Below are 24,549 nucleotides of genomic sequence, written 5' to 3' on the forward strand. Positions count from 1 at the left end.
TATTAACAATGCTGCTCCATACACCCTTACTACAAAAAGTTGGAGTGCTGACCCTTCATTGCTGCCTCCAACCTCATACTTGGATATTACCAATTATATTGTTTACTGTATACATGTGTATACCTGTGAACCGTCCCGAAACTATAAATCTCTGGAAGCACACAGACATTTCACCAATGGCTGAGTGAAGGATCTGTTGACTGATGTTGACTGATGGACTACAACAACACAGTCCTAACAGCAAAGGTAAGCTGGCACAATCAAGAAAACTTGTGCTTAGCTACATAACAGGACAATTGCACAACATTTTCCAGTCCCAGGTGCTCTAGTGGTTAGGATTCAGTGGTCTAGTGGTTAGGATTTGGTGCTGTCATCGCCTCACAGCAAGAAGGTTCTGGGTTTGAGCCCAGCAGCTGATGGGGGCCTTTCTGTGTGGCATTTGCATGCTCTCCCCATGTCTGCGTGGGTTTCCTCTGGGTGCTCTGGTTTCCCCCACAGTTCAAAGACATGCGGTTAGGTTAACACGGGGTGGCCTTGGACTGAAGTGCCCTTGAGCAAGGTACCTAACCCCCAACTGCTCCCTGGATGCTGTAGCATGGCTGCCCACTACTCTGGGTATGTGTGTGTGTGTTCACTGCTTCAGATGGGTTAAATGCAGTGGATGAATTTCAGTGTGCATGTGACAAATAAAGGCTGCTTCTTCTTAACAACACCAGATTAATCAGTTTCTGCTGCCTTGCCTGGGTGTCTGTTGTTGACTAGTGTGGCTAATCCAAAACAGTGCATCAATATGACTTTAATGTTAGCTACTTTGGATGACCGGGTCATACCAAAGACCATCATAAAATTGGTACCTACTACCATCTGGCAAGGCATGCTGCAATACTGATGCGAGTGGGGAGTTAAACTCTCGTGGTTACCAGAGGACTAGCCCCCCACTATAACCCTAGCTATGTAATAGGCGAGAGGCCGAGGGCTGCAGAAATGGAGATTGGCGCCGCCCGATGCGCCACATGGCACGGGAAGGACTTTAACTAACTTTGGATGACAGAAAACCAGCACATTTAATAAAGTTACTTCATCAACAAAAGTTTCTTACTTACCTGAATGAAAGTGTCAAGAGCACATATACAGTACCAGTCAAAAGTTTGTACACGCCTACTCATTCATACAGTAGGCTTTTCTGTATTTTGTATTTTCTACATTGTAGAACAATACTGAAGACATCAAAACTATGATATAACATATGGAACAATTATGTGGTAAACAAAAAAGTGTTAAAAAACCCAAAATATATTTTAGATTTTAGATTCTTAAAAGTATCCAGTATTTATCTTGATGATGCTTTCCATACTATTGGCATTATCTTAACCAGCTTCATGATGGAGTCACCTGGAATGCTTTTCAATTAACAGGTGTGCCTCAACAAAAGTTAATTAGTGGACGAGTGTCTTACCTGTCCATAAAAAAAATGGACATAATTTCTAGGCGCAGCCAGGGGCCGGAAGGAATCCTGTTTGGGAACCACAGGATTTCATCTCTGCTTTTTGCGGATGATATTGTCCTGTTGGCTTCTTCAAACCAGGACCTTCAGCATGCACTTGGGCGGTTTGCAGTCGAGTGTGAAGCGGCTGGGATGAGAATCAGCACCTCCAAGTCCGAGGCCATGGTTCTCGACCGGAAAAGGGTGGCTTGCCCTCTCCAGGTTGGTGGAGAAGTCCTGCCTCAAGTGGAAGAGTTTAAGTATCTCGGGATCTTGTTCACGAGTGAGGGAAGGATGGAGCGTGAGATCGACAGGCGGATCGGTGCAGCCTCCGCAGTGATGCGGTCGCTTTACCGGTCCGTCGTGGTGAAGAAGGAGCTGAGCCAAAAGGCGAAGCTCTCAATTTACCGGTCGATCTATGTTCCGACTCTCACCTATGGTCATGAGCTTTGGGTAATGACCGAAAGAACAAGATCGCGGATACAAGCGGCCGAAATGAGTTTCCTTCGCAGGGTGGCTGGGTACTCCCTTAGAGATAGGGTGAGAAGCACAGTCACTCCACATCGAGAGGAACCAGCTGAGGTGGCTCAGGCATCTTTTTCGGATGCCTCCTGGACGCCTCCCTGGGGAGGTGTTCCAGGCATGTCCCCCCAGTAGGAGGCCCCGGGGAAGACCCAGGACACACTGGAGGGACTATGTCTCTCGGCTGGCCTGGGAATGCCTCGGTGTTCTTCCCGAGGAGCTGACCGAGGTGTCTGGGGAGAGGGAAGTTTGGGCTTCCATGCTTAGACTGCTGCCTCCGCGACCCGGTCCCGGATAAAGCGGAAGGAGACGAGACGAGACGAGCGTCTTACCTTCTTAATGTGTTTGAGATCAAACTGTAAATAGTAAATCATAAAAATACAGTAAATCGCCCTATTCCACAACTGTAGTAATCCATATTACAACCCTGATTCCAAAAAAGTTGGGACAAAGTACAAATTGTAAATACAAACAGAATGCAATGATGTGGAAGTTTCAAAATTCCCTATTTTATTCAGAATAGATGACCTATCAAATGTTTAAACTGAGAAAATGTATCATTTAAAGAAATATTAGGTGATTTTTAAATTTCATGACAACAACACATCTCAAAAAAGTTGGGACAAGGCCATGTTTCCCACTGTGAGACATCCCCTTTTCTCTTTACAACAGTCTGTAAACGTCTGGGGACTGAGGAGACAAGTTGCTCAAGTTTAGGGATAGGAATGTTAACCCATTCTTGTCTAATGTAGGATTCTAGTTGCTCAACTGTCTTAGGTCTTTTTTGTCGTATCTTCCATTTTATGATGCGCCAAATGTTTTCTATGGGTGAAAGATCTGGACTGCAGGCTGGCCAGTTCAGTACCCGGACCCTTCTTCTACGCAGCCATGATGCTGTAATTGATGCAGTATGTGGTTTGGCATTGTCATGTTGGAAAATGCAAGGTCTTCCCTGAAAGAGACGTCATCTGGATGGGAGCATATGTTGCTCTAGAACCTGGATATACCTTTCAGCATTGATGGTGTCTTTCCAGATGTGTAAGCTGCTCATGCCACACGCACTAATGCAACCCCATACCATCAGAGATGCAGGCTTCTGAACTGAGCGCTGATAACAACTCGGGTCATCCTTCTCCTCTTTAGTCCGAATGACACGGCGTCCCTGATTTCCATAAAGAACTTCAAATTTTGATTCATCTGACCACAGAACAGTTTTCCACTTTGCCACAGTCCATTTTAAATGAGCCTTGGCCCAGAGAAGACGCCTGCGCTTCTGGATCGTGTTTAGATACGGCGGCTTCTTTGAACTATAGAGTTTTAGCTGGCAACGGCGGATGGCATGGTGAATTGTGTTCACAGATAATGTTCTCTGGAAATATTCCTGAGCCCATTTTGTGATTTCCAATACAGAAGCTTGCCGGTATGTGATGCAGTGCCGTCTAAGGGCCCGAAGATCACGGGTACCCAGTATGGTTTTCCAGCCTTGACCCTTACGCACAGAGATTCTTCCAGATTCTCTGAATCTTTTGATGATATTATGCACTGTAGATGATGGTATGTTCAAACTCTTTGCAATTTTACACTGTCGAACTCCTTTCTGATATTGCTCCACTATTTGTCGGCGCAGAATTAGGGGGATTGGTGATCCTCTTCCCATCTTTACTTCTGAGAGCCGCTGCCACTCCAAGATGCTCTTTTTATACCCAGTCATGTTAATGACCTATTGCCAATTGACCTAATGAGTTGCAATTTGGTCCTCCAGCTGTTCCTTTTTTGTACCTTTAACTTTTCCAGCCTCTTATTGCCCCTGTCCCAACTTTTTTGAGATGTGTTGCTGTCATGAAATTTCAAATGAGCCAATATTTGGCATGAAATTTCAAAATGTCTCACTTTCGACATTTGATATGTTGCCTATGTTCTATTGTGAATACAATATCAGTTTTTGAGATTTGTAAATTATTGCATTCCGTTTTTATTTACAATTTGTACTTTGTCCCCACTTTTTTGGAATCGGGGTTGTACATCAAGAACCGCTTAACTAAGTAAAGAGAAATGACATTCATCATTACTTTACAACATGAAGTGACTTTTATTTACAATTCCAATTCAAAAAAGTTGGGACACTGTGTAAACTGTAAGTAAAAACAGAATGCGATAATTTGCAAATCATGGAAACCCTATATTTCATTGAAAATAGTACAAGGACAACATATCAAATGTTGAAACTGGGAAAATGTAATGGTTTTTTGAAAAAAAAAATGTTCATTTTGAATTTGATGTCAGCAACACGTTTCAGAAAAGTTGGGACAGGGGTATGTTTACTGCTGTATTGCATCACCTCTACTTTTAACAATGCTCTATAAATGTTTGGGAACTGAGGAGACCAATTGCTGTAGTTCTGAAAGAGAAATGTTGTCCCATTCTTGTCTGATATACAATTTCAGTTGTTCAACACTTTGGTGTCTCCTTTGTCGTATTTTGTGCTTCATAATGCACCAATCATGGACGTGGTGTCCATGATTTTTAAAAAGAATTTCTACTTTTGATTCATCAGACCTCAGGACAGTTTTCTACTTCGCCTCAGTCCATCATAAAAGAGCTCGGGCCCAAAGAAAGTGGCGGTGTTTCTGGATATTGTTTATATCTCGTTTTAACTTGCATTTGTGGATGCAGTCATTAACTTTTCACAGACGAATGGTTTTCTGAAATGTTCCTGAGCCCATACAGTGATTTCCAGTACAGACACATGTCTGCTTTTAATGCAGTGTCTCCTGAGGGCCTGAAGATCACTGGCATCCAATGTCAGTTTTCAGCCTTGTCTCTTGCATACAGAGATTTCTCCAGATTCTCTGCATCTTTTAATGATATTATGTAGTATGGATGATGTGATCCCCAAATTCTTTACAATTTTACATTGAGGAATGTTGTTCTTAAATTGTTGCACTGTTTGCCCACACAGTCTTTCACAGAGCGTTGAAGAAGAAGCACAGTGAAATTCATCCTCTGCATTTAACCTATCTGAAGCAGTGAACACACACATACCCAGAGTAGTAGGCAGCCATGCTACAGCGCCCGGGGAGCAGTCAGGGGTTAGGTACCTCGCTCAAGGGCACTTCAGCCCAAGGCTGCCCCACGTTAACCTAACTGCATGTCTTTGAACTGTGGGGGAAACCAGAGCACCTGGAGGAAACCCACACAGACACGGGGAAAACATGCAAACTCCACAGAGAAAGGCCCCTGCCAGCCGCCGGGCTCGAACCCAGAACCTTCTTGCTGTGAGGCGACCGTGCTAACCACTTACACCACCGTGCTGCCCCAACCCCTTCCCATCTTTACTTCTTAGAGACTCCACCTCTCTGGGATGCTCGTTTTATACCCAATCATGTTACTGACCTGTTGCTAATTAACCTAATTTGTTTTTTAGCATTACACAACTTTTTCAGTCTTTTGTTGCCCCTGTCCCAACTTTTTTGAAACTTGTTGCATACATCAAATTTAAAATGAGCATATAAAAAATAATAATAATACTAAATAAATAAAATATTAGTTTCAACATTTGATATGTTGTCTTTGTACTATTTTCAATGAAGTATAGTGTTTCCATGATTTGCAAATCTTCACTTTCTGTTTTCATTTATGTTTTACACAGTGTCCCAACTTTTTTGGAGTTGGGGTTGTAATAAAAATAAAGAAAAAGCATTGAATAAGAAGGTGTGTTCAAACTTTTGACTGTGTGTGTGTGCAAAATCTGCACTCTCAACCCGACCGTCTACTTCTTAAATTGCCATCTGAAGTGCACATTCAAAGAAACCTTTCAACGGAAATTTTGCAAGCGTGGCATTTCCCGAGCTACAATTTAACTGTCTTGCAATAGTTAGTTGTGCATGTCTTCCCTGAAAATGTGTAACATGTTAAATTGGGTAGATAATTAGATCAATTAAGACCAAACTAAGCAAATCTGATGATTTAATCACTTCAAAGAAGACTGTCACAGAAGCTTCAGGGCTCATGAGCTCAGACTTAATATGCGCGAGTTCAGCTCAGCACTCAGCTTAAAGTTCAGATTACCATCTGTCATCATATTACACTGCAGTCTGTGTAATGTATTCATTTATACCCCGGCACTGTTGAATTCTGTATTCTGATTGGCCAGAAGGTTTCTATAACAGCAGGTCCGTCAGTAATGCAGCTGCGCAGCACAGGTTTATATTAATGCACTAGTTTCAAATAAAGACTTGTACTGTAGACGCTGCATAAACAGGAAAAAAAAGAAAAGCTTGCACAATCATTGAACTAGTGAAGTTTTCTGTAAGGAGATGCTTATTCGGTGTTGTCATGTTGTAAAGTCTGGAAACTTTTTGAGTCTTGGCTGTGTGTAGATGTTCGCTGGCCTCACTGATGCCACGGCCTTCACACACAACCAGTGAGCTTTGGTTCTGACACAGCAGAGCCCTTTAGCATGTGTGTCATGCAGTGTCTTTTATTATTTAATATTTGTTGTTGGTATTTGGGGATTTATGTCTGCTCTCGGGGCTGAGATGTGGAATGTCTAGTCCGGGTCATTGTCAGGTTGTTACGGTGGCATTATTTTCTAATGGAATCCGGAGTACAAATGAGACTGCAAAATTCTCATCGGAAATGAGCTGCCGCTCTGCTCAGCTTCGGCGCTGCCTGCCTAATGGCCGAGCCACAGGGCCAAGGATCTGTCACGCTCATTACACGGCCATGCTTAATCCTCTGATGTGGACATGCCGAGAAATAGAAATGTGTCTCGATCTTCTTCTCTATCTGCCAGCACTGGATGACCTCCCTCCCTCCCTCTTTTTCTCTTTTTATTTCTTTCCCAGCATTCATTCAGACCAGACTTCCTGTCCACTGCTCATCAGCTTAAGCAGGAAGGATTTAAAGTGAGTAAACAATCTTTTTTTCCCTTAAATTTGTTGCAGAATCATCATGCTTTACTGACTTGTGATGGAGGAAGATTAGTGAAGTTTAATGTCTTATGTGTATATGTACACTACCGTTCAAAAGTTTGGGGTCAGCCAGACAATTCTGTGTTTTCCATGAAAAGTCACACTTTTATTTACCACCATAATTTGTAACATGAATAGAAAATATAGTCAAGACATTTTTCTGGACATTTTGAGCATTTAATCGACTCCACAAATGTGATGCTCCAGAAACTCAATCTGCTCAAAGGAAGGTCAGTTTTATAGCTTCTCTAAAGAGCTCAACTGTTTTCAGCTGTGCTAACATGATTGTACAAGGGTTTTCTAATCATCCATTAGCCTTCTGAGGCAATGAGCAAACACATTGTACCATTAGAACACTGGAGTGATCTCATCTCATCTCATCTCATTATCTCTAGCCGCTTTATCCTTCTACAGGGTCGCAGGCAAGCTGGAGCCTATCCCAGCTGACTACGGGCGAAAGGCGGGGTACACCCTGGACAAGTCGCCAGGTCATCACAGGGCTGACCAGTGTTGGGCACGTTACTTTCAAAAAGTAATTAGTTATAGTTACTAGTTACTTTTCCCAAAAAGTAACTGAGTTAGTAACGGAGTTACTTTGTCATAAAAGTAACTAATTACCAGGGAAAGTAATTATTCCGTTACATTTTGTGTCCCCCCCCCCCCAAAAAAAAAAAAAAAATTCAATTAGTGTAATCATAATAAAAGTGAATGTTAAATGTGTTTAATCACTGAAATGGACACTTAACAGAACCAATTAGTAATGTTATCTACACTACATTAATATTTTTGTGGGACAATGTGAGATAAGACATCTATCAAATTTAATATATTTTTGTAGTTATTAAAATTGTTACTAATTACTGGCCACTGACTAGGACAAACGCTTTGTTCCTCGACATAATGTTCATTGCACGTAGACATTTTTGCCTTTTATTTCAAGTAATGAAAAGTAATGCTGTATTTCCAGTTTGAAAGCGGAGTGCTGGGCTGACCGCTCACCATCACTGTGTCTTCTGATTGAAAGTGTGTGCAGTAGTGCAGTAGGCGGAGGCTACCTACGTATGTTGTCCAAAGCTACTCTGATTGGCTGACTATGCCGTTGTCTCGCGTCTCCCCGCCCCACACGAAAGCAGAGTAAAGAAAGGCTGAATGAGCAGCGTGCCAGATGAGAACAGCTTTAATAAAGTAACGCAGAGCATTTTATTGTAAGTAATGGGAACGGCGTTATAACGATGTAAAAAGTAATTAGTTAGATTACTCGTTACTAAAAAAAGTAACGCCGTTAGTAACGCCGTTTATTTCTAACGCCGTTATTCCCATCACTGGGGCTGACACATAGACACAGACAACCATTCACATTCACACCTACGATCAATTTAGAGTCACCAGTTAACCTAACCTGCATGTCTTTGGACTGTGGGGGAAACCGGAGCACCCGGAGGAAACCCACGTGGACACGGGGAGAACATGCAAACTCCACACAGAAAGGCCCTCGCCGGCCACGGGGCTCGAACCCGGACCTTCTTGCTGTGAGGCGACAGCGCTAACCACTCCACCACCGTGCTGCCTCACTGGAGTGATAGTTGCTGGAAATGGGCCTCTATACACCTATGGAGATATTGCACCAAAAAACAGACATTTGCAGCTAGAATAGTCATTTACCACATTAGCAATGTATAGAGTGGATTTCTGATTAGTTTAAAGTGATCTTCATTGAAAAGAACAGTGCTTTTCTTTCAAAAATAAGGACATTTCAAAGTGACCCCAAACTTTTGAACCGTAGTGTATATCTTTTCATTTTAGGTGATCAACATGAATTGATACAAGGCAATAGCTTTGTGAGCTCAGTGTAGGACCCAAAGGACCTACCCTTTCTCCCCCGATTTATCCATTCAGTAAGCATTTTATCCTGGTCAGAGTATGAGGCAAGGATACACCCTGGATAGGATGTCAATCCAGGCACACTGATTCACACCAAGGTGTAATTTAGTGTCGTCTGCATACTGGCATGTTTTCAGACAGTAGAAGGAAACTAGAGAACCAAGACACAGGGAGAACTTCTGGAACTCCACATAAACAGTCAGGTCAACTAAAGATCAAACAGGGGACCCTGGAATTGTCAGGTGTGAAGGTGGACATGGTATACTGGAGCCAAAAAAATTAAGCTTGCCTGAACAATCATGTGGTGAAGAGGACCAAACAGGACAAGGTTCCTCCTTCTGATCTTCTTTCAAGCATCAACGATCTTCACCTAGTAGCTAAAGGAAGACCCAAGCTGCACTTACTCTCGGAAAATCATCTTTCTGGTTTATGCTGGAGACATTACAAGGTGTTAACTTGGAGGCTGACAGGATTTCTGGATTAAGCTACATGTAAATGCTGGAAAGTTAAGAAAGGACCCAAGAACTCTGTTGATCAGGAGTAGATAAAAGGCCTCAAACACCAGTGAGAATGGCTCACTCAAAATGGCCACCGGCAGCAACTCATTTTCCTACTGAATATAGTCAGCACATTTTGTGGGCCATTATTGTTCATCTGATCCACAGCAATAGCATCATCATAATCATCATGCAGGAGATAACAGTTCTTTGGGAAGAACGAATGCATGTAGGAAGCTTTTGACAGAACGCTGTAGAAATACCAATCATCCAATTGCTGATAAGTGGCTTCTGAATGGGAAGAAAGCAAAGAGCCTGACAGTGGAGGCTGGTGTCTGAGGAGTCCCAGGAAGTCATCATCATACCACAATCTGGGACTATTTCCATTGACATGACATCATTTCACATATAAACGTTTCCTGTTAAAAGCAGGCGATAAACAACATCCAAGAGCCAAAATAAAATCAAGCCAATATCCACCATCAGGTTTACATTCCCATTTAAATCTTCACAGTCATGAGATCATTTCTGCTCGATATACATTACTGCCTACTTGTCCTGATATTATATTGCATACAGCACCAGTTAAAAGTTTGTACACCCCTACTCTACTCATTCATAGGTTTGTCTGTATTTTGCATTTTCTACATTGTAGAACAATACTGAAGACATCGAAACTCTGAAATAACATTTGGAACATGTATGGAATGAAAGCGGCGGCTACAGTTATCTACAGTCCATAATTATCGACACCTTTTCAGATTTACCAACAAAAAACAAATTTACAAAGGTGAGTTTCAGTTACAACCATTATCACTGGTTAATCAATCAACCGGAAGACCCCTCCTCGCTCTTTGATCTTGTCATCTGATGACACAGCTCGCTACCTGAGATGGATTTTTTTTTAGCATGATGAGAAATTTGAGGAAAACCTAGATATTATCATCGCAGGTAAGCATGATGGAAAGATCATGGACATGTTTTTACATATCAAATTCACCGATATTTCATGACCTCCTTGTCGAAACCTACTTTGTTTCTTATTCTTTCATTTGACAGTCGCCATTTTGTATCTAAACGCGCGTTTGAGAAGTCACGTGAGGTGTCGATAATAGTAATCACTTTCACCGGTGTTCACCATTATCGACACCCTGTGGAATTAAGTGACATTTACAACTGTTACGGATCGATCTTTGTGCAACAATGTTGAAGTAGAGGAAGTACTTCAAAAAAAAAAAGTGCTGTGATTTATAATAATTTTTTTCTGATTCATAACAGAATGGAATACTTAGAGTATTTGGAATCCTATTGCAATAAATAGAATTAGACTAGAATTAAATTCCTAGCATATAAAAAATGGCATTCTTGAAATAGTCAGATTTTTCTATTCCAGAAAAAAAATTCTATTAAAAATTTATATATATATCAGTTTGTTGTAAATCTCTACCACATATTACAATATCAGGAGACATTTTATATTTTGGTTCGAGGAATGACATGCGACCTTTGACCTGGATGTTCATGTGGTTACAAAGTCAATTGCCTGTTGACATTTATCGGTAAACTACAAAACTAGAAATTAATACAAACAACAACGAATGATTAACAAAATGTGATCTTCGAAAATCCTTAGAAAGTGGGTAGAAAGTGGAATAAAAAGATTTTCTGATGCGGGTTAAACATTATCTGTTCATTTGTTTACAAACATTAGAATTACTTCCTCATTTACGTAAGCACCGACATCCGTATATTTATTTAAAATATATTTTGTACTATATATAAATCTATGTGAAACAAATTTTAAACAAAAACTATGTTTTGTTAACTTAATAACACATACTGATTATTTTTATAAATAATCATCTGGGTGTCGATAATTGTGGAATGGTGTCATGTGATCTGATATGCTAAGTAATCGGGAATCAACCTTTTTTTTTTTCCAGTGGAAGTTTGAGTAATTATTTATGCACAATTTATGTATTGAAAGTCTTTTCTACTTTTGCAACAGCCAAAACATCGTTAAGGTGTCGATAATTGTAGCTGCCGCTCTATGTGATAAACAAAAAAAAAAGTCTTAAAAAATAAATATGTTTGATATTTTAGATTCTTCAAAGTATCCAGCTTTTACCTTAATGATGCTTTGCACACTATTGGCATTATCTTAACCAGTTTCATGGAATACTTTTCAATTAACTTGTGAAAAGTTAATTTGTGCATGAGTTTCTTGCCTTCTTAATGCGTTTGAGATCAAACAGTAAATAGTAAATAATAAAAATAGCCATATCCCATCCAAAACTGTTGTAATCCATAATAAGCAAGAACCGAACAACTAAGTAAAGAGAAATGACATCGATTAAGACATGAATGAAGTGTTTTAAAAAAAGTTCTTAATAAAAATAAAGAAAAAAACATTGAATTAGAAGGTGTGTACAAACCTTTAACTGGTACTGTATGTATAATTAGGTAAAACATATTAATAGATTCACAGTAAATGTACTGGATTTGCATTTTTTTTTCTTTACCATCTTATTATTTATGCATTCATAGCTCTATGCTACAGAAGCTACATCTGCTTGGCTCAATGCCAATGATGTGCCCACAACGCCAGTGTCATGGCCCAGCCAGGATGGTAAAGACTGCACCTTACCAACTATCAGCAGGTCAGTCCTAAACTAATGTCCCAGAATGTGTTCTCCAGAGCCAGTGTTTGTCCCTTCTAGCCTACTGTAGTGGTGCAACATGGTGCCTCTGTCGAAGAGGAACTGATAAAGGGCTCATTCTAAGTTTTTGAAAACATGATGATTTATAGTTACAGGTGATTATACAGTGGGGCAAAAAAGTATTTAGCCAGCCACCAATTGTGCAAGTTCTCCCACTTAAAAAGATGAGAGAGGCCTGTAATTTTCATCATAGGTACACTTCAACTATGAGAGACAGAATGGGGGGAAAGAATCCAGGTAATCACATTGTAGGATTTTTAATGAATTAATTGGTAAATTCCTCAGTAAAATAAGTATTTGGTCACCTACAAACAAGCAAGATTTCTGGCTCTCACAGACCTGTAACAACTTCTTTAAGAGGCTCCTCTGTCCTCCACTCGTTACCTGTATTAATGGCACCTGTTTGAACTCATTATCAGTATAAAAGACACCTGTCCACAACCCCAAACAGTCACACTCCAAACTCCACTATGGCCAAGACCAAAGAGCTGTCAAAGGACACCAGAAACAAAATTGTAGACCTGCACCAGGCTGGGAAGACTGAATCTGCAATAGGTAAGCAGCTTGGTATGAAGAAATCAACTGTGGGAGCAATTATTAGAAAATGGAAGACATACAAGACCACTGATAATCTCCCTCGATCTGGGGCTCCATGCAAGATCTCACCCCGTGGGGTCAAAATGATCACAAGAATGGTGAGCAGAAATCCCAGAACCACACGGGGGGACCTAGTGAATGACCTGCAGAGAGCTGGGACCAAAGTAACAAAGGCTACCATCAGTAACACACTACGCCGCCAGGGACTCAAATCCTGCAGTGCCAGACGTGTCCCCCTGCTTAAGCCAGTACATGTCCAGGCCCATCTGAAGTTTGCTCGAGAGCATTTGGATGATCCAGAAGAGGATTGGGAGAATGCCATATGGTCAGATGAAACCAAAATAGAACTTTTTGGTAAAAACTCAACTTGTCGTGTTTGGAGGAGAAAGAATGCTGAGTTGCATCCAAAGAACACCATACCTACTGTGAAGCATGGGGGTGGAAACATCATGCTTTGGGGCTGTTTTTCTGCAAAGGGACCAGGACGACTGATCTGTGTAAAGGAAAGAATGAATGGGGCCATGTATCGTGAGATTTTGAGTGAAAACCTCCTTCCATCAGCAAGGGCATTGAAGATGAAACGTGGCTGGGTCTTTCAGCATAACAATGATCCCAAACACACCGCCCTGGCAACGAAGGAGTGGCTTCGTAAGAAGCATTTCAAGGTCCTGGAGTGGCCTAGCCAGTCTCCAGATCTCAACCCCATAGAAAATCTTTGGAGGGAGTTGAAAGTCCGTGTTCCCCAGCGACAGCCCCAAAACATCACTGCTCTAGAGGAGATCTGCATGGAGGAATGGGCCAAAATACCAGCAACAGTGTGTGAAAACCTTGTGAAGACTTACAGAAAACGTTTGACCTCTGTCATTGCCAACAAAGGGTATATAACAAAGTATTGAGACGAACTTTTGTTATTGACCAAATACTTATTTTCCACCATAATTTGCAAATAAATTCTTTAAAAATCAGACAATGTGATTTTCTGGATTTTTTTTTTCCTCATTCTGTCTCTCATAGTTGAAGTGTACCTATGATGAAAATTACAGGCCTCTCTCATCTTTTTAAGTGGGAGAACTTGCACAATTGGTGACTAACTAAATAGTTTTTTGCCCCACTGTATACTGAAATAGTATTGGTGTTAAGATCCTTTGAATTCTTTGAAAATAAAATATTTTAACAGTTTAAATAAACGGTTTAATTGATAAGTATCCACCCTCTCAGTGTGTCTTGTCCTTTTGCAGCGATTACAGATTCGAGTTGTCACGGATGTGTCTCTATGAGCTTTGCACATTTTGATTTTGGCATTTTCCTCCATTCGTCAGTCTACATTTTCTCCAGCTCTCACAAAATACATGGTGAAGGTTGGTAAACAGCAAATTTCAGGTCATGCCACAGTATTTTCACTTGCGTTTAAGTCTGGGTTTTGACTCGGCCATTCCAGTAGTTTTTATCTTGTGCTTTGGCTGATTGTTTTGTTGGAAAGTATATTTTAATCCAAAATGCAGATGTCTGGCTGACAGCAACAGGTTCTCCTCAACAATTTGTTTCAGCTCCTCCTGCTGAAAAGCCACCCTCGAGCATGATGCTACCACCACCATGCTTTATTACAGGAATGGTGCGTTGAGTTACATTTGAACTGTATTTGGTTTGCACCAAATATCATGCTTTGGCTTTCGACCAAATTGCTCAACTTTTGCTTCAGTGGATAACAGAATATTTTTCTACAAAATCTCAGATTTTCTAACATGTCCTTTCTTAGAAGTGTGGCCTGTGGAATGTATTTAGTGTGAGCTCTCGAAAAGTAAATAGTTGGCCTAATTTAGGCTATTACAAGAAAGAGGGGTGAAAACTTATCAATTAATCATTTTTAGATTTTTTTTTTATTTTCAACTAATTCTGAGGATATTGAGATACTTTATTTCATTATATGATATGAACATGAGTGCTTTACTGGGAAATACACCACTCGTATCCCCCCCCCCCCCCCCCCATATGAGTTATATCCGGGACATGGAGAACCAAAACCATGAAATACATCTCCATATGTCACTCATGAGGAAATCAATGGTGTTTTGATAAATTTGGGGACTTTTTGTTTGTGAATGTATCGATATAATAAAAAGAAAATCACACGTTAGCTTGAAGATATGAAGTTTATCTTCTCGTGTTGGAAAACTCGTATTTTTCATACGAAATACATCGCAAATCTGAGTGATGTATTTAAGAAAGAAAGTACAACTTTATTCATCACACACTTGTGAAATTCCTTTCTGCATTTAACCCATCTGAAGCAGTGAACACACGTATACCCAGACACACGTGAGCAATGAGCACACACACACATATACCCAGAGCAGTGGGCAGCCACGCGAACAGCGCCCGGGGAGCAGTTGGGAGTTTGGTGCCTCGCTCAAGGGCACCTCAGCCCAAGGCCGTCCCGTATTAACCTAACCTGCATGTCTTTGGACTGTGGGGGAAACCGGAGCACCTGGAGGAAACCCACGCGGACACGGGGAGAACATGCAAACTCCGCACAGAAAGGCCCCTCCGGCTGCTGGGATCGAACCCAGAACCTTCTTGCTGTGAGGCTAGCATGATACTGAACGAGTCAAAGACAAGTAGCTAAATAGAATATATCTGATAGACCATGAAAAAAAGACAGCCAATGTTGTTATTATTATTATTATTATTATTATTATTATTATACGTTCCTTTCGGGTGTTCAATGCATCTTTCTCTTTCCAAATTCTTTCAAAATCTTCCATATTTAATGAAGCAAACCTGGCAGCCATGTTTGTTTACAAATTGTCACAGTCGTTCTCTAGCGCGTAAGTTTTACGTTGCCGACATGTGACGTCATGTTGTCTTGACAACCTTGCAATATCGTAAACCATATTCAATGCTCATTCCCCGTTGGGTGGAGTGATGTAATACATGTAGAATAAACAATATGCGAACAATACTGCATGCTATCGAACCAAATGAATGAAACCCACTAGAAGGGAATAGAATACGATTTTATCCCATCAATAAAGTGTACTGTATGTTTAATAATCAATGATATATAATTCTCATCTCATCTCATTATCTGTAGCCGCTTTATCCTGTTCTACAGGGTCGCAGGCAAGCTGGAGCCTATCCCAGCTGACTACGGGCGAAAGGCGGGGTACACCCTGGACAAGTCGCCAGGTCATCACAGGGCTGACACATAGACACAGACAACCATTCACACTCACATTCACACCTATGGTCAATTTAGAGTCACCAGTTAACCTAACCTGCATGTCTTTGGACTGTGGGGGAAACCGGAGCACCCGGAGGAAACCCACGTGGACACGGGGAGAACATGCAAACTCCACACAGAAAGGCCCTCGCCGGTCACGGGGCTCGAACCCGGACCTTCTTGCTGTGAGGCGACAGCGCTAACCACTACACCACCGTGCCGCCCTGATATATAATTGTGAATACTATATTACTTTTCTGCTAAGAGATCCCCCTAAATCCTACATAATGCATTATTATTATTATAATTACTTCATTTAACTTACCCTCATGAACGTGTTAATGTTTCTCACAGTTTTCTGTGATAATTATTGCTTTTGAAAGTATGTTCCCCTGGTTTAAGGGATGTATTGCAACTGAAATATGTCAGCTCAATGTCAAAGCTCTAGATTTAGGTTAAATTTAATTAATATAGCTTTCGTATTTCACGATCACATCTATGATGTGTAAGATGATGTGTACACTTCACAAAATGACCCAATAGCTGGAAAATAACAGACGAGGCCGAAGCACTGAGCAGAATGCACTTGATCACTGGTAGGTCATATGACCACAACGTATGTCAACTGTATCTATGATGGGAACTTGATAAGTCGCCGAAAACACCCAGAAGCATTGCGTGTCTCAGTGTAAGTCTATATTCTAAAGGTGGCTGACTTGCTTTGGTTTTGTTTTTTGGTAGGCGATTGAAAAGAGCGAGTGCTTCCTGAACTGTCTTCATAGTCAGGACAAGGGGCAAAACCCCTGAGGGTAGAATAGGATATTTACCGTACCACCTTTCAGTTTATTTCATAAGTACAGGACTAAAATCACAGAGATTACTCTGGTAATTATTAGCTCATCCAGCCGACAGGTGATGAGTTTATGCCATCATGTGTTGTCTGTCATCCATCGTCCGTTCAGCGTCGTCCACATTTCACGAAAATCAGTTCTTCACCGATTTTTATTCTTTTTGGCAGGAAGGTAGGTCGGCCTGGGGTGCATATAGCTTCTGCCCAAATTTGCATAATTGCAATTATTAATGAAGTTATGGACTAATTAATCCTTGATGAGCAGTTCAACAAAAATTGCTTCTTCTCAGTCAATTCCTCACCATTTTGGATTCTTTCTGGCAAATAGGTCAGTATTCCTAGGATGGATATCACTTCTATATATACGGTAGCTTGTGTATATATAGTGTATATAACTTGCAACATTTATTGCGCAAGGTGGCTCACTTTGGATTAGTCCTTCTGGACTAGACAGGGCCGGAGTGAGCTACGTCATCATTTACAGTCTCGCTAATTGTTAATTCAGTCCCAAAAGGGTGTACAAGATTCCTCTCATCATCAGCTGTCAAAAAGTTGCTCAGTTCAAAGTCCTTGTTCAATATTAGTGATACAAGAAGCTTGTTTTACTCACACCTGATTGTCATCCCATTGACTGAAAACCCCTGACTCTAATTTCACCTTCAAATTAACTGCTAATCCTAGAGGTTCACATACTTTTGCCACTCACAGATATGTAATCTCATCTCATCTCATTATCTCTAGCCGCTTTATCCTTCTACAGGGTCGCAGGCAAGCTGGAGCCTATCCCAGCTGACTACGGGCGAAAGGCGGGGTACACCCTGGACAAGTCGCCAGGTCATCACAGGGCTGACACATAGACACAGACAACCATTCACACTCACAATCACACCTACGGTCAATTTAGAGTCACCAGTTAACCTAACCTGCATGTCTTTGGACTGTGGGGGAAACCGGAGCACCCGGAGGAAACCCACGCGGACACGGGGAGAACATGCAAACTCCACACAGAAAGGCCCTCGCCGGCCCCGGGGCTCAAACCCAGGACCTTCTTGCTGTGAGGCGACAGCGCTAACCACTACACCACCGTGCCGCCCCAGATTTGTAATATTGGATCATTTTCCTCAATAAATAAATGACCAAGTATAATATTTTTGTCTCATTTGTTTAACTGGGTTCTCTGTATCTACTTTTAGGACTTGTGTGAAAATCTGATGATGTTTTAGGTCATATTTATGCAGAAATATAGAACGTTCTAAAGGGTTCACAAACTTTCAAGCACCACTGTGTATTGTGGACGAGGTTTATATTTGGTTTTTATCTTCCTTGTCATTTGTCTTGGACTTGATTATTGTAGGTCACCTGACCATAACGGATGTAGACCCTTCCTCGGTTTTCCCAGATGGCATTTGCTGTGCTGACAAATGACATGCGTGTGATGCTGTGGAATGGGCACAGCCTGTTGGCTGAGCTTCACCACACCACACCGCTGATATTTACCCTGCACACAGTCACAGGTGGTCAGACACACACGTTAATGTTAGTCAGGATGGGAAACAGGAAGTAGATGGTTTATCAGCTTTGTAGTGTTTTCATCACACATCACACGTCCTCTATTAGCATTCTGATCGAAGAACGTATTGTCTGAAGGCAATTCATTTTGCATCAGCTCCACCGTTTTGCAAACTTGGTTCATTGTCTTTGGAGGTTTGGAGATAAAAGTGACTCAGGCATGATTAATCGAAAGAAACAAAATGGCAATTTGTGTGAAAGAGAGGGTTTTTTTTTCAGCTACACTGACTGGTGCTTATCATTTTTGGACATTTCTTCTTGTGCAGTCTGATCAGTGATGGCCATATCGACCTGGTTATAAATCTTCCCAATAACAACACCAAGTTCATCAAGGAAAACTTCCTCATCCGCAGAATGGCTGTGGACTTCGGGGTGCCCCTCATCACTAACTTCCAGGTTGGTCCCTGTTTACACAGCTTTGTTTCTTGGCACTATTTTGGTCGTAAATATATATATATATATATATATATATATATATATATATATATATATATATATATATATATATATTTTTTTTTTAAATTCATTATCGAAGTGTTTGCTCAGTTTTGGTTTTAGTGCTCATGCCAAGCCTTGGTGCTGTCAACGAAACTGTTCCTACTGGAAACATAGTGACATTGAAGCTTGCTGTTTAATGGGGATTAAGCTCTTGTACAGTATGAGCTTCTATCTGTCTCATTTAGCTGCATGCTTTTGTTGTGTGTAGTAGTATACACATCTATTTAACAGTGATTCCACGAAACTGAGCCGTACATGAGCTGATATTTGACGAGGCACATGACACCGAGTTGTCTATAAGCCATGTACAATGAGATTGAGTGGAATAACTTTTATTCTATCCACATTCACTGGATTTTGAGAAACAGAGCATTTTTATTTTTTCAAAATTCGATAAATAAAAACTGTACAAAACGTCTGACAAAATCATTTCCGCTTAGAACGTAATCAAACCGGCGAAATGACAGGAGCAATTTGTGAAAAATGCAATAACAATTCATGAAAAATGAAAAAAAAAAATACACGCGCTTATCGTCAAATGTTTTTATTCCATATTTTTTGGGAGGTTTTGTTTTTGAGTAGAGTTTTTATTTCATACTCGGTTGGTTCAGCAACACGCTCCACCATTTTCCTCCTCTTCTTTATGGTTTTTGGTGGTTTAGTGCCACCAACTGGGCTGGAGTGTGGAACAGGAGATATTGGGGAGGGGGAGGACTATATTCTTTTAACTATTTTTGTCTCTTTTAAATACTTGATAAAGTGGTATATCTGACTTGATGTGCTCTGCCATTTTGTTTTTCTCTACTCATGGTATAGACCTCTTGCAGTCACGTGACCGAATCCCGGCTGGAATGTAAACAGCCACCATCTTGTCGGTCAACAACATAGCTGAATATAACCGACAGACTACACGGTTCATTTTTCTAATGAACAGATAACTAGATATATGTCTAAAATAAACGACCTACAGATTAGTGACCCTTATCGATTACCGGACGTAGTTTTCACGACCGTGTCAGTGGATATGGAACTGCCAGAGGTGGAATACCCAGACGTGTATAATTACCTCATTAACTTTCCCTCGCTGTTCAGTGGTGAAGCACTGCGTGCTTGTAAATCTCTGGACAGTTATCTTTACAGAAATTCAGGATTTGTCAGCCGCCCTCAGATGTGGCATCTTGTAAACAAGAAAATAACAATCCTCATTGGACGGGTAAGTCACTTAAGTATTGAGTACTAGTACTGATACTAGATATATCAGTAGTATCTAGTATAGCACTGACCAGCCAATTATAGAATAGAATAAGGTAATTCCAGCTGTAATTCCAAATTGTCCGTCTTGTTTACCATGGATCTGGCATTGGAGAGGTAGAGGCTTGGTAGTGGAGGTTTGAGTGGCTGTTTTCTGAGCTTAGTCAACAGGCCGGCTCTGCAGCCTCGCTTTTGCTTCCTCTCCCGACGCCGCCTTCTTCGCCTGCCAGACCCGATAACAATCCACGGAGACCCCGCTGGTCTCGCTATCTCGTCTGGAATGTTGTGCATGCGATGGAAATTGCTACAAACCGTCATTTTCTTCTGGAAACCAATGTCCAGTAAGTCCATACGGTTGTAGTGGATATTGAAGTCCGGTACAGACGAACAACACACAAAAATACACACAAAAAAACATAAAAAACGTGCACAGGTAGGGAGAGCTTGTAGCCGCAGCATCCCCATCATGCGCCGCCATATCCACTATTATGGTTGGATATTTTATATTATCAGTTAGATCAAGTATCAGTAGTCTATCACTATTACTGTATATATGGTATACCTGATAGCAGCAATCCATTTTGCATGCCTGTCAGGGTCCCGTGGCAGCCTACTGTCAAGTGTATGTGAGCATCATGGGTTTCCCACACTTGAAAGGGAAGGACTCGGACACAGGATTCCACTCGTCTTATGTTTTATTGATTTTCAGTGGAGTTGACGTTGTAGTAGAATTGTATATAGTAGGGTTTTCCAGAAGAAAAGGTAGAAGTAGAAGCAGAAGTAGAAGGCGGAAATATGGTGTTTGACCGACAAGATGGCGTCTGTTTACAATCTGGATCGGCTGTGACGTCACATGCAAGTAGTCTATATGAGCTGATATCCTAGGAGTAGAGTAGCCAATCAGAGTGCGCGATTGCTCATATCCAGTGAATGTGGATAGAAAAAGTCTATATATCTACTGTGCTGGATTATATACTTCCATTGACACTGCTTTATTTTTTCTTGTAACGTCATTTAATGAGATAAAATACAGTATATGCCATGACAAGATCAAGTCAAGTCAAGTCAAGTCAGGTTTATTTCATCCATAAACATGGAAATTACAGTGCACATACCCATCCCATGCTCATAAAAACATTAGCATAAATATACACATCTCCTTTAAGAAACCATAAGGCCATAATAAATAAATAAATAATATAAGATGAAACCATAGTTTTTTTTTTTTTGTTGTTGTTGTTGTTTTTTCCATTTAGCACATCAAAACATGCTAAATGGGAACTAATTACAGGTAGGAAGGAAAGTCGTGAGTGAAATGTCAGATCACATGGTCCTAGAGCCAGTCATTTGTGTTTGTCACTTTACTCCATGACACAAAATTTGCACAGAATTGAGAATATCTCAATGTCAGTGTTGCTTGTCACATGCTAGTGTAAACACAGGGTTATTTATCTGTTTATTCCCACTAACGCACTTATCCACATCTCAAACCACACCCTATTCGGTATTCTGGACATACTCACTCCGTAGGGTATGACATAAGCCTAGGTCACAACCGGACGTATGATTTTTTTGGCCGTGCGATTTTTGGCGTTTCCTAAATCGCTGCGTTTTTTTTGTTCGTGGAGAAAGACGCACGTTGGCCGTAAGTTTGTCTTGCAACCTGAAAAAAATGTAAACGCCCGTAGAGTTTGTTTGACATGACAAAGAACCTCTGCGGCCGGTCTGCGGCCAGTCTACGGCTCAAAAATCAGCACGTCACACGCGCGCCCTCCGTGCGTTTCTTGCTTTTTTGCACATAGACCGGCCGTAGGAGCATGTACAGCCGGTTGTGACCGAGGCTATAATGGCGTTGTTTTCTAATTCAAGCTCCACCAGTGTAGATTAGCCAGGATGGACTTACTCTTAAAATACAACCCCGATTCCAAAACAGTTGGGACAAAGTACAAATTGTAAATAAAAACGGAATGCAATAATTTACAAATCTCAAAAACTGATATTGTATTCACAATAGAACACAGACAACATATCAAATGTCGAAAGTGAGACATTTTGAAATTTCATGCCAAATATTGGCTCATTTGAAATTTCATGACAGCAACACATCTCAAAAAAGTTGGGACAGGGGCAATAAGAGGCTGGAAAAGTTAAAGGTACAAGAAAGGAACAGCTGGAGGACCAAATTGCAACTCATTAGGTCAATTGGCAATAGGTCATTAACATGACTGGGTATAAAAAGAGCATCTTGGAGTGGCAGCGGCTCTCAGAAGTAAAGATGGGAAGAGGATCACCAATCCCCCTAATTCTGCGCTGACAAATAGTGGAGCAATATCAGAAAGGAGTTCGACAGTGTAAAATTGCAAAGAGTTTGAACATATCATCATCTACAGTGCATAATATCATCAAAAGATTCAGAGAATCTGGAAGAATCTCTGTGCGTAAGGGTCAAGGCCGGAAAACCATACTGGGTGCCCGTGATCTTCGGGCCCTTAGACGGCACTGCATCACATACAGGCATGCTTCTGTATTGGAAATCACAAAATGGGCTCAGGAATATTTCCAGAGAACATTATCTGTGAACACAATTCACCGTGCCATCCGCCGTTGCCAGCTAAAACTCTATAGTTCAAAGAAGAAGCCGTATCTAAACATGATCCCGAAGCGCAGACGTCTTCTCTGGGCCAAGGCTCATTTAAAATGGACTGTGGCAAAGTGGAAAACTGTTCTGTGGTCAGACGAATCAAAATTTGAAGTTCTTTATGGAAATCAGGGACGCCGTGTCATTCAGACTAAAGAGGAGAAGGACAACCCAAGTTGTTATCAGCGCTCAGTTCAGAAGCCTGCATCTCTGATGGTATGGGGTTGCATTAGCGCATGTGGCATGGGCAGCTTACACATCTGGAAAGACACCATCAATGCTGAAAGGTATATCCAGGTTCTAGAGCAACATATGCTCCCATCCAGACGACGTCTCTTTCAGGGAAGACCTTGCATTTTCCGACATGACAATGCCAAACCGCATACTGCATCAATTACAGCATCATGGCTGTGTAGAAGAAGGGTCCGGGTACTGAACTGGCCAGCCTGCAGTCCAGATCTTTCACCCATAGAAAACATTTGGCGCATCATAAAACGGAAGATACGACAAAAAAGACCTAAGACAGTTGAGCAACTGGAATCCTAGATTAGACAAGACTGGGTTAACATTCCTATCCCTAAACTTGAGCAACTTGTCTCCTCAGTCCCCAGACGTTTACAGACTGTTGTAAAGAGAAAAGGGGATGTCTCACAGTGGGAAACATGGCCTTGTCCCAACTTTTTTGAGATGTGTTGTTGTCATGAAATTTAAAATCACCTAATTTTTCTCTTTAAATGATACATTTTCTCAGTTTAAACATTTGATATGTCATCTATGTTCTATTCTGAATAAAATATGGAATTTTGAAACTACCACATCATTGCATTCCGTTTTTATTTACAATTTGTACTTTGTCCCAACTTTTTTGGAATCGGGGTTGTAAAAGAGTATTGCAGATAATTTTTTTTAAATTGTATAGATGATGTTTTCCATTATAAGTGTCCAAATATTTATTTCTCTTCACTGTGTATGGGCAGTATGATCATAAAACTGTTTCTTGACTTGGAATTAAATACCTTTTCTGTCGCAGGTGGTGAAGCTATTTGCTGAGGCCATTAAGCATTCAAGCAAATTGGACACGACCAGCCTGTTCCACTATCGGGAACAGGAGGTGGGACAACGGGGTTAGAGACTCCCAAACCATCCACCCACTCACTGAAGCCTCTGCTGAATCCACACTGCTGAACACACAGGGTCTCATCCAGGTCCAAAGTGAACCAGTGCTGTTCCTGACGCCACTCAAGGGCCTTTAAGAAGCTCTGGGTTTCGAGCCTGCCTCCTGCTCACATTAACCTTAATGCAACTTTTAAAACTACCCATTTACAGGTTACTTTCCTGTGGAGTGGACTTGGGATTTATTGAAACATTTACCGCTTAGCCCTAAAGTGGCTCCCAGACCACTAGAGCCTTTTATAGGTTGTGGATTCACCGTGTTATTTGTTCCGTGCGTATATATGTGAAGTAGCTTGTTTATTCAGGCTGGAACAGGAAGGAAACAAGCAGGTGCATTTGTAGAAGTGCTTTTTGATCACGTTTCAATTTTACACCAGGTGGCATGTCTCAGTGTGAATTCAGTATCTCTGCCAGACTGAAACGGTGAGAAAGAAGGTGCGAGAGCTGTTCATTCCTCAATAAATGTCAGAGTGTGTCATGTACTGTTCCACATATCATTACTCACTGGGCGTTACACACTGCAGCACGCAGAGTAAATCCTTCTGAGAGTGGCTATGGTTATACTGTATTATAACCCTAAGTAATAAATGCTCTGAATTGTGCTTTTCATTAGCACAAACAACATTTTAATGAAGCTTTTAAATGATTTTATTTTGCCCCTTTCTCATGAATTGTTT

At 41.1% G+C, this 24,549-nt stretch overlaps 1 protein-coding gene across 1 annotated transcript in view; it reads left to right on the top strand.

Moving 5' to 3' along the window:
* The window catches only part of cps1 (carbamoyl-phosphate synthase 1, mitochondrial), a 250,918-nt gene extending 226,975 nt beyond the window's left edge, over window positions 1–23,943 (top strand). Inside the window, exons 35-38 of the mRNA XM_060928996.1 lie at window positions 6,853–6,912; window positions 11,904–12,016; window positions 18,579–18,708; window positions 23,730–23,943. Of these exons, the coding sequence (XP_060784979.1) occupies window positions 6,853–6,912; window positions 11,904–12,016; window positions 18,579–18,708; window positions 23,730–23,828 (402 nt within the window). The 3' untranslated portion in view covers window positions 23,829–23,943. The remainder of the gene's footprint in view (window positions 1–6,852; window positions 6,913–11,903; window positions 12,017–18,578; window positions 18,709–23,729) is intronic.
* The last annotated feature ends 606 nt before the right edge of the window (window positions 23,944–24,549 follow it).

The sequence above is a fragment of the Neoarius graeffei genome, chromosome 9 (genome assembly GCF_027579695.1).
Source record: "Neoarius graeffei isolate fNeoGra1 chromosome 9, fNeoGra1.pri, whole genome shotgun sequence".
Lineage (NCBI taxonomy): Eukaryota > Metazoa > Chordata > Actinopteri > Siluriformes > Ariidae > Neoarius > Neoarius graeffei.